General features: G+C 33.8%; 2 protein-coding genes across 3 annotated transcripts; one reads left to right on the top strand and one right to left on the bottom strand.

Annotated features, from left to right (window-relative positions):
* On the bottom strand, positions 1-4,312 carry LOC144551501 (putative sucrose-phosphatase 1). Its single transcript, XM_078299473.1, has 6 exons — positions 4,128-4,312; positions 3,322-3,388; positions 2,194-2,493; positions 2,021-2,122; positions 1,403-1,597; positions 1-405 (listed from the first exon to the last, which is right to left on the bottom strand). The coding sequence occupies exons 2-6, from the start codon at positions 3,379-3,381 to the stop codon at positions 268-270; spliced, it is 795 nt and encodes a 264-aa protein (XP_078155599.1). The 5' UTR covers positions 3,382-3,388; positions 4,128-4,312; the 3' UTR covers positions 1-267.
* Positions 4,313-9,910: 5,598 nt separating this feature from the next.
* Positions 9,911-12,823, top strand: SR45A (RNA-binding (RRM/RBD/RNP motifs) family protein). 2 transcript variants are annotated; one of them, XM_078299472.1, is made up of 6 exons: positions 9,911-10,031; positions 10,496-10,578; positions 10,675-10,780; positions 11,240-11,389; positions 11,745-11,808; positions 11,911-12,823. In XM_078299472.1, the coding sequence occupies exons 2-6, from the start codon at positions 10,496-10,498 to the stop codon at positions 12,606-12,608; spliced, it is 1,101 nt and encodes a 366-aa protein (XP_078155598.1). In that variant the 5' UTR covers positions 9,911-10,031; the 3' UTR covers positions 12,609-12,823. The 2 variants fall into 2 exon arrangements, with proteins under 2 accessions (XP_078155598.1, XP_078155597.1); XM_078299471.1 differs by having other exon boundaries at positions 10,669-10,780.
* Positions 12,824-14,216: the final 1,393 nt, after the last annotated feature.

Here is a 14,216-nt window from a genome sequence, read left to right as displayed (position 1 = left end):
GATATATCATTAGATAAGCTCTTGACTGACTTTTAAAAATAGTAAATACAAAGTACATAGTAAAATACAAAACTAAACTTGAGTAAGCTTTTAGGTCTAGTGAAGATCAAAATCTGCATTCAAATAGTCCTTCGCATCTGGTTTATACCAGATACAAGTTGAATCAGTGTAATATGCTCATACTATATATTCAAGTATTTTCATGATTTATTATATAAGGCAATGATACTGGTAAATGCCACTAATAGATTCATATACAAGTTAACTTTAAGCAGAGCCCAGGTTGAAGTGTTGAATAGCTTCTATGATTCCTCCAGCACACCTCTGGCTAGCATGAATTACCTTGGGGTTGCCTTTTGCATTTTGTTCGTACCACTGTAGCAACTCCTCCTGGGCATTGCTAACCTACAGCCATGGGAAAGAAGAATATATTATATGATGAAACATAATTTTTCTGTAGTCCCTTTTTTCTCCCTTCACACACGTTAGACTTGCTTTGTTCAAATAAAAATTGACCATAATTGCAAATAACAAACAAAGTTTGTTATATTAGCATGGTAAGTGTAATAATTCCCAGCTTAGTACTTGTCTTAATTTTTTGAAGTTCAGCTTAGTAGTTGAGTAAAAATTCCCAGCAGCATGGAAACTGTAAATTAAGGAAAACACACCTTCCATCATCTTAATTTATGAGATAGGTGTTGATGTTATAATGAATACGCTGTACAGTCCTTTTTGCAAGTATAACAAGACATTGGGTACAATTGGCAAAATTTCCCACTTCTCCTACTTAAGATAGGTGTTGATCTATTGCAGCATTGCTTAGGCTATATGTGTTTGTCAGTACATGAGTAGAAGTGTAGAACAAATCTAATAGAACTGGATACTGCACCTCTTTTTCCTTCTTTTATTGATAAAATGGATTAGGATCGGAGTCCACTTCAACAGTATTACATACTGATGAGTTTTTTCATGCTTCACTATTGGTGCTTTTGGGTGCAGTTATGTTTTGGGATTTTGTACCAATGATATGTTAGCATCACCAATTCTGCAGTTAACCAAGATTAAGCCTTCTAATAGTAAAACCTCAACTAAATGTCGATTCAATAATGATGCCTCAGGTCAGATTTACTCTTTAGAGAGCAACAATGCCTTAATAAGCCCTAATATGAGTCAATTTAGCTGAAACTAACCTTCAGATGTAAAAGTTCGACATATAAACGCAAGCCAACAAAAAAAAAAGTAATAAAGGAGAAAACTTAAAGGCTTGATATAACCAGTAAAGATGCCATACTAGCTGGTACATACCAAGGCAATCCAAAATTCTGAAGGTCTCTGCATGAAACAATTCGTACTGCATCTTGGTTTGAAAGAAGGAAGCATGATCACTTTATTTTAGACTTACCATGACACCGTAGACACCTTCAATGATAAACAATTCTGCATCGTTGCCAGAATCACCACACACAAGTGTGTTCTTTGGAGGTTTCCCAATTGAGTTGAATTTCTGCAGTAGATATGCAAGAGCCTGTCCTTTTCCTGCACCTTGTGGCAACAAGTCGAGATCCATTCCACCACTATAGATGATTTTCACATCCAACTGTCCCAAATGATAAATAACAAACAAATCAATAATAACCAAAAAAAGGAGAATTTCACATAAACGACATTAAAATATTTCCAATTACATTTGGATGGGTCCCAATCTTTGCAAAGCACACAATCTCGACTTATGTCTTAATTAAATTTATCCTCCAAGCTAATTGCTGTCTAAACAGAGGGGCATTACAATTTTTATCAATGTGAGTTCACTAGAAAGAAGCTAATTAGACAATATTTAGGATCATATCACTGCTTAAGCAAGTGGTTTCAACATCTGTGAAAAAAATTGTAATGAACTTTATACGAGGTAAAATTCAATCTTCTTTTCGGATAAGCACATTTGTTCGGCACACATATGCAAAAGCATAATTCCAGAATATATGAAATGTAATACAGATCATTTGTGAATAGTTAACCATACCTCCCGTTCTTCCAAGCGTGCCGAAAGGGCTTTTGTTATTTCCTGCGCCTTCTCCTTGGGGACGTAGAAGCTAATTTTGTGCGGGCGCTGCTCAGTCTCAGCCTGTGTTATAGCAAATCAATAATAAACTACTACTCCAAAACCACATTTGTATAGTTAGCCAAAAATATAACCTGCAACTTGAGCTCAGAAAACTTAGCAGTCTCCTCTAGAACAACATTCCTATCCCATTTTTGGCTCAAAATCTCGGCCCAGCCCTCATCAGGCACCATCGCTTCCCCATAGGTTATCTCGGTGCCGACTGACATGATGGTGATGTCAGGCGTGAGTAAGGGCTTCTCCTTTCTCAGCTCATTGTAGAGGGTTGGCGACCTCCCAGTGGAGAAAACCAAGATTGAGTCATGCTTGTAGGTTGATTCCCACAAGGCATTGAATTTCAGGAGGGAGGTATTTTCTGGGTCGTGATGGTCGACCTGTCAGAGAAATAAGGTATAAGTAACTGCTTGAAAGGTTTTATTAACATCTCGCAAGCTAACATGATGTCTAGGTGAAGTTCAAGTTCAAATCCCATCAGGCCCCTATGTTCAAATAAAATTCTAATACTATTGCACGTATGGATAAGTAATTGAGTGGCTACAAACAAGGGGCATTAAGAATTTAAGACTTCCTAAAACACTAAACTTCTAAGTATTATTTGCGAAGATCACTCACCTGTTGGAATAAATATAATGTCAAAATTTATTCTGAAAAATGTTGACAAATTTGCCCCTACCCTAGAGCCTTTGCTCTTTTTCTGAGCTCCATCTAAACTACAAGAGCAACCCAAGCATATAAAGATATTCATTTTTAAAATCATGCAATAGGGTTATTATGCAATCAATTAAAAAAAATGTGAAGGATAACATATTCATTCTATGATTTAACTTAAGTAGCTTTCAATGTTGGCTATATTTACTAATAAAACAAATCTTTTAGATGTAAGTTGCAACAAGAAGAAATATTTGACTTCCTTGCATAGTACAGACATTTACAATCTCTTATTTAGCAAAATCAAACTAAAGTTTTGTAGTTATGATACTTACACTATGATCCAAATAATCATGGTAGTGTACTGGTTCTGAAACTGGGTACTGTTCCAAGTGTTATCAATTAGGTTTTGTACCAGTACAGTCACCATAATAAAGGTTTCATTTGGCTTGCACAAACTGAGACAAATCCAAACAACTGGTGATCAATGATAAAATAAAAGATACAAATTTAAAAAAAAAAAAAATCAAGGTTAGCTTGAACTTGAAACCCACCATGGTATGATCAAGGTCTGAGACAATCATAAGACGAGCAGGGCCATCTAGCTTATCCATCTTTACCCTTTTGAAGGAACATCAAAAGTTAGATGTTTGTTTGAAGGAAAATAATATTTAAATCATGAAAATTATGTGTTGTTGATAATAGTAGTGAGGAAAATATCTCATACAACTGAAATTCTAGTTAAGAACATTGATCCGAACCAAGCCAATAGTTGATTTTAGGGAAAATTGTTAAAATGCCACTTCAAAACATTCAAATTGTGAAAATGCCATCCTAAACTTTGAAATTGAGAAAATGCCACTCTAAACTTCATTAATTTGTAATTTTGCCACTCCAAATATTTATTGACTAAAATACCCTTTCATCACCAAATCCCTCCTCCAACCCGGTTCCCACCTCTTTCTCCCTCAACCTCTCACAAATTGCTCTCTGCAAGCCGGAAGGCCAAATATTCTGCGACTGAAGCATTCTTTTATAGTGTCATTGTTGCACATGAAGATAACACCAGCTAGTTCCAGAATGAGTTTGTCTTGGCGCGGTTCTTGATGGTAGCAGTGTCGGCCGCCGTGGTGACTGTTTCTCATTTTGCCCCTAAACCATGTGCTATACATAGTGCTAGGATAAGTAAAATAAAATCAGATTGAATGAAATATATTGTTTTCTCCTAAGATTCTCACAAAATCAACAATAAAACTAAACAAATCGATGAAATCTGAAATTGCAATAACTAGTGTATTAATTGACAGCAGAAGCTTCCCCCAAAACTAATGGATATAAGTTACAGATAAAGAGTGGCAACCTTGAAAGGAAGTAGGAAGGACGAAAGCGGATATGCCTCCTTGCGTTCTAATCGAGTCAGTCGGTGCTCTTGATCGATCGGGGGTTGGTTGGAAGAGACGAAAAGGGGGCGGGGTATTTAATCAAGGGTTTTGTCGAAGATGGATCTCGAAGAAGGGAAAGGAATAGCGGGGAAGGAGAAACAGAAGAGGGATGAGAATTGAGAGGTCGAGGGAGAAACAGGTGGGAACCGGCCGAATTTTTTATTAATAGAAAAAAAATAATTAAAATATCGAAATACGGTACTGTTTTTGGAAAATTTCGAAATATAAGTAGAATGGGTTTAAATATTCCGTTCTATGTAGGGTGTCAATGACACCCGTTTACCCGTTTATCCTACTCGTATCGTATTCGATAAGACGAGTATGGGTAAGGTTTTTTTTTCGTTAGTTTATTGGGTATGGGTATGGGTAAAAAAAAAATTTCGTTAGATAAATGGGTATGGATACGGGTAAAGGTTATTTCGTACCCGTTGGGTAATGGGTAATTATATGAAATATATTATATATAAATATATCAATATTATATCCAATTTATTTATTTTTCTTCTTTTCATATTGTTGTATGACTGTATCAACGCTAGAGACATATATATCAACGAATTCATTTTCTTGTTTTCTTCCTTATTCATCGTTATTGCCTTTTTCTCAATTCTACAAATGAAAATATTCCATGTTTCAAAGAAAATATATCCTCACCTTATTTTCTGGCAATAATATATTGTTTGGTCTAAATAAGTAATCCATTAATGTCAACTCAGGTGTTAGCGTCTGAATTTTGCATTACATGTCAGCTTTCTCAAGGTTATACTATGAATATATATATTTAATAATTGAATGAGATGAAATGAAATATTAGAAGAAAGAATGTAACAAATGACAAAATTGACCATATGCTGTCCGATACATTATATTGGTATTTTCGTTATTCACCCATTACCGTTTCGTTACCCGTTAATCATAACGGGTATGGGTAGGGTAGGGTAAGACAAATTCTTAACGGGTATGAGTAGGGTATGGGTAAGGTCAATTCTTAGTGGGTATGGGTATGAAAATGGTTCCACCCTCCCCATATCGTAACCATTGACACCCCTAGTTCTATGGGACGGGACTAATTAACCCGTCCAGGTTTCTTAATCAAATTACCACTAATTGCAGCGATTAAACGGTTTCTTAATCAAATTATCACTAATTGCAGCTTAATCGCGTGGAGGAAGAAAGAAAAAAAAATTCCGGACTGACTAGAAAGACCCGTCCAGAAATTTTATCTAGTAAAAAAAAACGCAAATCTCGGACGGGAAAATAAAACCCGTCCGAGATTTATATACATATAATATTATTATATTATATAATATAATATTATATTATTATTATATTATATTATGTTATATTATTATATTATTTTTTGTTTTTTATACTATATTATTATATTAATATACTTATAATATTATTATATTATATAATATTATATTATTTTTTGTTTTATATTATATTATTATATTATTTTTTATTTTCATATTATATTATTATATTAATTTACTTATAATATTATTATATTAATATATTAAAATTTTAAACATTCGAATTAATTTAGTATAAAGTCAAGCGGTAAAAAAACGTTCAAAAAATAAATGCACTAAAATTAATTTATTAATCTTTTAATTTTGACCGATTGACTTTATACTAAATTAATTCGAATGTTTAAAATTTTCACATGTAGATGCATCACTTGTAAAGTAGGCGGGTTTGAACGGTTCGAATTCGTAATTTGAAACCGATTTGATAGATTTTGGAGTTAAGTTCACCAAACACTTTGGTGAGCTTAAGAACACCCTAGTTCTACTCTTATATGAGTTTTTATATTATATTATATTATATTATAATTTTATATATATTATATTATGAGTAAGGCTTGGGTGCTATGGATAGCATAGATGGCTACGGTGCTACGGCTCAATATTCGAGTTTTCAAAATTCTAACGGTCGATCTGAACCGTTCATCTTGTTCTCCATGTTAATATGTGTTTGGAGACCAAATTTTACATTTTTTGGAAATTTTTTACTATTTTTTTAGCTAGGTAGAAAATCACTTGATCTAAAAATTTTTGCACCATTCAGATATTTGATTTTCTACCTATCTAAAAAAATAGTAAACAATTTCCAAAAAATGTAAAATTTGGTCTCCAGACACATATTAATATGGAGAACAAGATGAACGGTTCGGATCGACCGTTGAGATTTTGAAAACTCGAATGTTGAGCCGTAGCACCATAGCCCTCTATGCTATTCATAGCACCCAAGCCTTACTCTTATATTATTATAATATATTATATTATAATATTTGGTGACAGTATCGTTGTCTCGATGCCATCCATAGTCTTGTGTGTTATTAAACATGTTCAATACTTGTTACAAATGATGCAATTATTATTATATTGATGTAACAAATTTTCATATTTCAAACTAAATGATACAATTATTGTTATATTGATATAACAAATTTTTATATTTCGAAGTTCGGACTATCACTATGTGAAACATATCATTTGCGTATTCTACATGCGAAACACTATTTGTGTAACAATTTTGACCTTGAGATAAAAAATTTAGTCCAATTATTTTATTGACATGAACTCATTTTAACGATTTGGTAATAATTGCAAATAACATACAAAGATATTTTTGAGATGGGACAAATGTTCATTGCCAAATGACAATGTAAAAAAATTCGGTATTGGAAAAAGCTCCACTGTGAATTAAAATAATTAAGGGTAAATTTCGCTGGAGGTCACTAAACTTTGTTATTTGTCACGAATTGGTCACTCAACTTTGATTTGTCCCTTTTGAGTCACTCAACTTTGTTATTTGTCCCAATCAAGTCACTCAACGTTTTCCATCCAAATTTTTAACGGAATATTCCTATTCCGTCCAAAAAATTAACGGAATATACCCATTCCATCCAAAATTTTAACGGAATTAGCATATTTCATCCAAAAAACTAACGGAATTAGCATATTCCGTTAAAAATTTGGATGGAAAACGTTAAGTGACTTGATTGGAACAAATAACAAAGTTGAGTGACCAATTCGTGACAAATAACAAAGTTTAGTGACCTCCAGCGAAATTTACCCAATAATTAAAGGCACCTTCGACGTACATATTATGGAGATCATAAATAGATAGCGATTCAAAAAGATATCAAAGTTCTCCAATTGTTTCGTTCAAAGCACCTCCCCATGTTCTAACATGAAATGCCTACAAATCTTGAAGTAATATTAGCCTCCCAAAATAGGGAATTGCAGTAAGCCTATCAAAATAGGGAATCGACTTCCAAATAGATAATTGGTTAAGTCATAGTTAGTCTAAAATGCGAACCCATTTTACTATTTTCTTAAATTATTCTTGAAGTTAACAATTTCACTATTGTTTAACTGTATTATAGATTATCCAAGTTATTAATTTTAAAAAAAAAACTGAAAAGTATCATAAATGGCATCACGATTAACGAATGCCAACAATAATATGAATAAAATTTTATGTATAATTCCGAATTATATAATTCCTTCCTTAATTTATAATATCATACTTGTCTTTCTAAATTTTAAAAAAATCATAATTTATCTAATTTTATTACATTTTCATTTAAACTTTATTTTAAATTTATAATTTTTTTATTAAAAAAAATATGTAGCCTATCAAATAGAAATGTTCATTCTTCTAGTTTTTTTTTACTGATTTATGATGATAAATAATTCATTCTTTTACATGCAAACACATATACAAGTATATGCTTAAATGTTATTATATGTGTATCACAAATAAAAAAAAACATTCGTCTTAAAAAACCAGTCAATTAGAAACTGATGAGTAAAACTAAATATATTTTTATTTTTTAATAAAGAGTAAAATAATTTTTTTATAAATTTAAATGAGCTTTAATAAAAACGACAATAAATGAAATAAATTCACGAGTTTCAAACAATGTTATCAGAACCGGACCGGACATTGACCCGGCAAAGCTTCGGGTTAACGGTTCAGTGGTTGAACCGGTGGGTCAACCGGTTCGATCGTTGGTTTTTTAAAACAATTATAAATTTAATATTGATGTCCTCTAAACATCTCTGGAGCAAAAGTTGCTGCTTGTACAAGATCTAATCAATACCATTCATGTATTTCTGTTATCCCATCTGGTATGAGTATGTATCAATACCTGATGCAGTGTATATACATGGTTTTCAGAATTAAATGTGTGGGATTGTAATAGATTGATCTTTTTACAATAATATCTTACCAGCAAATCACAATTAGGTTATACTGGTCATAAATTAAAGATTTTAATGATAAGAAATAAATACAAATACAAATTCAGGAAGTAAAAACCTCAAAGCTACCTGAACTTTAAGAATAAAAGGCCTCAAAACAGTAATGTTGTTATAGGTCATATCATACCATGGTTATATACTGTCATTACCAGTGTACTTGATTCATATATGATTGTCTGAGAATGATTCTGGCAAATCCTCAAAAATGTATGAAATTGACTCATTAAATATTGATTGTTATTACTGGTGTACTCAATTTATATTTACATGAGGTATTCTAAACAATTTCTCTGACCATAAACACATGGGTCAGGAGTCAGGACTCATGAATCCTTCTACAAAAAGAATTATACTTTGGTTTGAGCAATTTATCAAACACCTTATATGCATTCATATATTCAATAAAATCAACTAAAATATTAACTTTTCAAGTGTTCTATCAATTTAATTAATCATTGATGAGACTACTTGAGTATTTGATCTTGACAGCTTCTATTGTAATTTTGTTTCAAAATAAACCTTGAGAATGAGTAATGGTTTTGTGCATACGACAGGACATCAGAGAATCAAAAAAAAAAAAAAAAAGATAAGAAATCAAACCAATTTTTTTATATATAATCCAGCAGTATTGCTTTGCTTTCTATGTTGACGAGTGAAGACAAGGCAGTATAAAATATGGTTTTAGACATCTAGAATCCAAAGAGGTGGCACTACAGGCTTCTCCCATGTATGACGCAGTGCCTTTTTCTCACAAGATAAACAAAATAAGTAGAAAAGCAAGGGCGAACCTTCTAAGCCGAATAGAATCGATCAAAGTTGGAATTGACGTTGAAAGGAAGAGAGTAAAAACAGTGACAAATCGAAGCCAAGTAGTTTACGAACGGTGCGAAAGAGATAGGGAAGAATCTGTTTTGAACCGGCTTTTTTGACGGTTTGGGTCATTGTTTTTGAAATAAAACCCGTCGGTTTAACCTGTTTTGGCCGGTTTATTTACACAGATGATTCTATATAAGAACCGAACCGGACAGATGACCGGGTCCGGTTTTTTCCGGTCGGACCGACTGGTCCGGTCCGGTTCTGATAACAGTGGTTTCAAATTTGTAAAAATAATTACGATATTGTGAATTAGAAAATATTTTTGGGATAAAAGCGAAGTTCTCTAAAAATATAACCATAGAAATAAAAGAATTCGCATCCTCTGAGATATCACATATTTTGCGTTAGCTTTTGAAAAATCTCAACAGTTCAAATACGTTCTGCACGAATCTCAAAGCTAAAATAATACTGCCGCTACGCTATGCCCGAATAGGCACCGGACACGTCGGTCACGCAAAATATTAGTTTATCTCAGAGATACGTACTCGAAATAAATTGGATTTAAATACTATTTGGTGTCCGGGGCCCAGACTCTGGAAATTTCTTACGTATAAAAATGAAGCGTCCTTACCTTAGAAACCCCGTCTTCTAGTCTGTTCTAGGCTCATCCGAGGCGAGAGAGGAAGAGAGCACAATTCCAGCGGGGAAAGTCAGGTCTGTAATCGGAAGGTATGCATGCACTCGATATTTTTTATTTTGCTAATTTGATTTTACTTATTATCTCCTGTTTTCATTGCTCCTCTTCTCGCTCTGTAATAGCGTGTTAAATCTCATCAATTACAATTATACGATTATACGATTGCTTGTGGAATTCGGTGCTATTTGAATGTCGTTAAAGTATATTGTTTCAAATTTTAATTGATGTACGATGAAATACGCCTCGAAACTTCATATTAGATCCAAAATTCCGGATTTTAGATTTAAAATATGGATTGTTAGGTTGAAAGAATTGTTAATAATATAAATAATTAGGAATTTTGTGAACCCACTGTAGATGTTTTGCTGGTAATAATTTATTATTGAATTGGAGATTATTTATCATTTGCAAATTATTTGTGCCAATTTTCATTCTTTTAAGGTAAATTGTAGCATGTTAACTGGTATTATTCCTGTCCCACTTTTGACTTTGTTAGATGTCGCGCTCAAGAAGAACATCAAGGTCATACTCCCATTCACCCTCGAGGTATAGCAGGTCAACTTCCAGGAGTCGTTCTAGGTAATTTCATTTTTTTCTCCATATTTTTCTTTATAGGGTTCTTGTGTTTGTTTGTATGGCCTTGCTGACAGCCCTTTTTATTTCTCGAAGGAGCAGGGAATCAGTTGATGTGGAAAATCCTGGAAACAACTTGTACGTGACTGGTTTGTCATCCCGAACCACAGAGGAAAAGCTTGCGAAGCATTTTTCAACTGAAGGAAAGGTATGGTTCACCTCTAAAGAAACAAAATACATAGATAAGTTTTTTTTTTTTTTCATATATTCTTATTGGTGCCTACCAAAGCTGTTAAAAATCACTGTGTATAAAAGCTGAGTGTGAAATGCATCGAGGACTTGAAACCCTTTGGAATTGTCTATTCTTCGGAGGCTTGAATCTTTATTTATAGATCCCTAATCTTTCATCCAAATGAAGTACAAAGCTGCTGCTTTAAGAATCCATTGTGCATCTGATATTTGTTTATCTTATGTTAGTTTGTGCCAGATCAAGCAGATTTTGACACTCTGGCCATGTAAGAATAGATTACAACTTTTTTTATTGCTTCACAAATAAAAATAACACTGAGGTATTGAATAATCCGAGTACCTGACATCTGGAAAGTGAGAGAGATGTTAATTGTGTTGGTTTATATGCTCTTAAGTGAAAGAAATGTTGAAATAACAGGTGATGGATGCTCGGCTGGTGCTTGATCCTCGAACAAGGGAATCCCGTGGTTTTGGATTTGTGACAATGAGCTCAGTTCGAGATGCTGACTATTGTATCAAGTATCTTGACAGATCTGTTTTGGATGGACGTGTCATTACTGTTGAGAAGGTAGTTTCACAGAAGTCCTTCATTACTATACTTTCGATATTATTATTATTCTTTTATTTGCCTGTCTGTACTGCTAAACTAGTCTATTTAACATAAGGATTTAATTTAAGAAATTATTATTCACCCTTGGAAGCTCTTCTCCAGTAGCAGGATAGATGCCTGTAGATGCTCTTCACGAAAAGCACACAATCAAACAACTATTCAACTCAACACAAAGGGTGTTATTTATTCATTTATTTATTTATGTGCATAATTTATTTGCTATCTTTTGTCATTTACTTGTTTTGCTTAATAATATATTCTTTGTTTCTGTTCATGATTTCCTTAACTCATAACTATGGTATTAATTGTGCAGTCCAAGAGGAGCAGAGCCAGGACTCCCACTCCTGGGAGGTATATAGGGTCAAGATCTGTACGGGGTAAGTTATTGGTCTTATATGATACCTCTTTCTTGGTCACTTCAGTCTGTTAGAATATCTAATTTCACCCTGTTTTGTTTTGTCTTGTGGATTGTGTACCAGGTCGCCATGATTCATGGAGCGACTCCCGTTATGACAGGGAGGACTCTCGTTATGACAGGGAGAGATCGTATTCTCCTTACTACAGGAGGTCCTATTCGCGCTCCCCCTCCCCGTATGATAGACGGCGGTCATACTCTAGTTATAATAGCCGCCGTTATTCCCGGTCACCATCGCCATACTATGGAGGCTATAGGCACCGTTATTCCCGATCACCCTCTCCATACTATCGTGGCTATGGACGCCGTTACTCCCGATCACCCTCTCCATACTACCGTGGCTATAGACGACGTTATTCCCGCTCACCATCTCCATACTACCGGTCTGATAGATCGCGCTCTCCAATGAGGCGGTACAGGCAATCTTACTCGAGGGAAAGATCTTACTCAAGTGAGTATGACCGCTCACCTTCTCCTTCCTACCGCCGTCGGAGGTATGACCGTTCTCCCTCCAGATCCTACAGTCCATCGGCATATAGAAGAGGCTACAGGAGGAGTTATTCTCGGAGTATCTCTCCGAGGAGCAGCTCGAGCCGGAGCTATTCCCCTAGCTATTCTTCCAAGGTGCGTAAGTCAAAAAGAAGCTACTCCCAAAGCCCTTCTCTAGAGGCGAGCTCAACTCCGTCATCACAATATTCGCGAGAAAGCTATTCCCATAGTCGTAGTGCTGGTTCCCGCTCTCCATCTGCTTCTAGGCCTTGATCTCTTGTCTATACTTAAAATATAGTGTTATTATATCTAACAATAGCATTTACTATTGGCGATGTCGTGGCCTTAATTGGTAGTTGGTACTCTTAAGGCTTAAACCTTTTATAGCTTTTCGCTTTTGATGAAATTTAGTATTTTGAAGAACTGCCATGTGCTTTGATTGGTTATAAAACTTTTGAGTACTTATGAAGTTGCTATATCCTCTTGCATTTTAGTCATGTTTGTTTTGAATTTGAGAGGAAAGCGCTTCAATTTTCTGTGTTATTGCACAATGGTGTCAATAGGGATTCCTCCTGACATCTTTTCATCTTTTACGAAATGTTTTCGGATTAGCCCTTCCTCCGGATATCAGCACCTTGTCTTCTTTATTAGGGGATGATTGTGCGAGTTCAAAACTGCTACCATAAAACGAACTGAGGAACTTTCAGCAAACTGTTTAAATTATTTACAAATGATATCGTGGAGCCTAATACTATCCAGTTTTGTGGGTTTCACAGGAGGAATAAAAGTTGGGCCGCTTGGAAGCAGGCTAGAGGATTTCATTATTTTTTTGGCAGGTGGTATTATCCTACCCTCAGAAGAAATAGCTCATCGCTTCCGAATCTATCCATAAAAAATTAAATAAATATACGGACAAAGACATACGAATGTTCAATTTTGTATGAGTAAATTTATGAAGTGTAAACATATGTTGAATTTACTAGTAAATTTGATGAGGATAAAGAGTTTGTCCTAAATTGATTAAAAATATGCAAAAACACAGAGACATGTACTTCAAATCTATTATAGCAGAATTTAATGAATATATTTTTTTTGTACTATTGTACTCTACACTAATAAATTTACGCACCTGTATAAGACATGGTAACAAAATCAACTATGAAGTTTTGTGGTTTTAAGATCATAATGCAATTTAAATACATTTTAGAAGAATTTTATACATAATATATTGTTGTACTTGTTTGATTTAGAGACACGAATTAGGATTTATATGTCAGTTTCGAAGATATTTTGAAGACAAATGTGGCCTAAATTGTTTGAAAACATTAACAGATACATTCAAACGCCCTACAAATGCATTTTCACATCATTTAGGCTTAATTTAATCGCATTTGTTTGATTTAGCACTGATAAATCTATGTACAGGTTAAATGGCATGTGTTAGAATTTATCTGTAAGTTTTGATGATTTTTTATCATTAATGTGGTCTAAATTAATTAAAACATAAACTAGACACTCGCAATGCACTTTAAATATGTTTTACAAAAAAATTATACATGATATATATATATATATATTTTTTTTTTTTTTGAAAAAGGCTATAACAGCCTGTTCCATATATTGAAACTATTTGTAACTTACAGCATCAAGAAATGTTTTTAGTTGTACCAGTACAAGGGTATCATCCCACTGTACCACCACAAACAAAACAATTGATCAAATAAAGCACAAAGTAAACTACTAGAGTTAACTAAGTGCACACAGGCACTGTCAAAAATGAGGTATAGTAAGAGGAAAGTCTGTAGAAATCAGAGAACTAATAGTAAAATAAGTGCACATATGCACTAAACTACCGAAAGAGATCAGTGAGTTAATCTTCAT

This window comes from Carex rostrata, chromosome 3 (assembly GCF_964058835.1).
Source record: "Carex rostrata chromosome 3, lpCarRost1.2, whole genome shotgun sequence".
In the NCBI taxonomy this organism is placed as follows: Eukaryota; Viridiplantae; Streptophyta; class Magnoliopsida; order Poales; family Cyperaceae; genus Carex; species Carex rostrata.
Note: the sequence above shows the minus strand (reverse complement) of the source record. Positions and strands in the feature narration are given on the sequence as shown.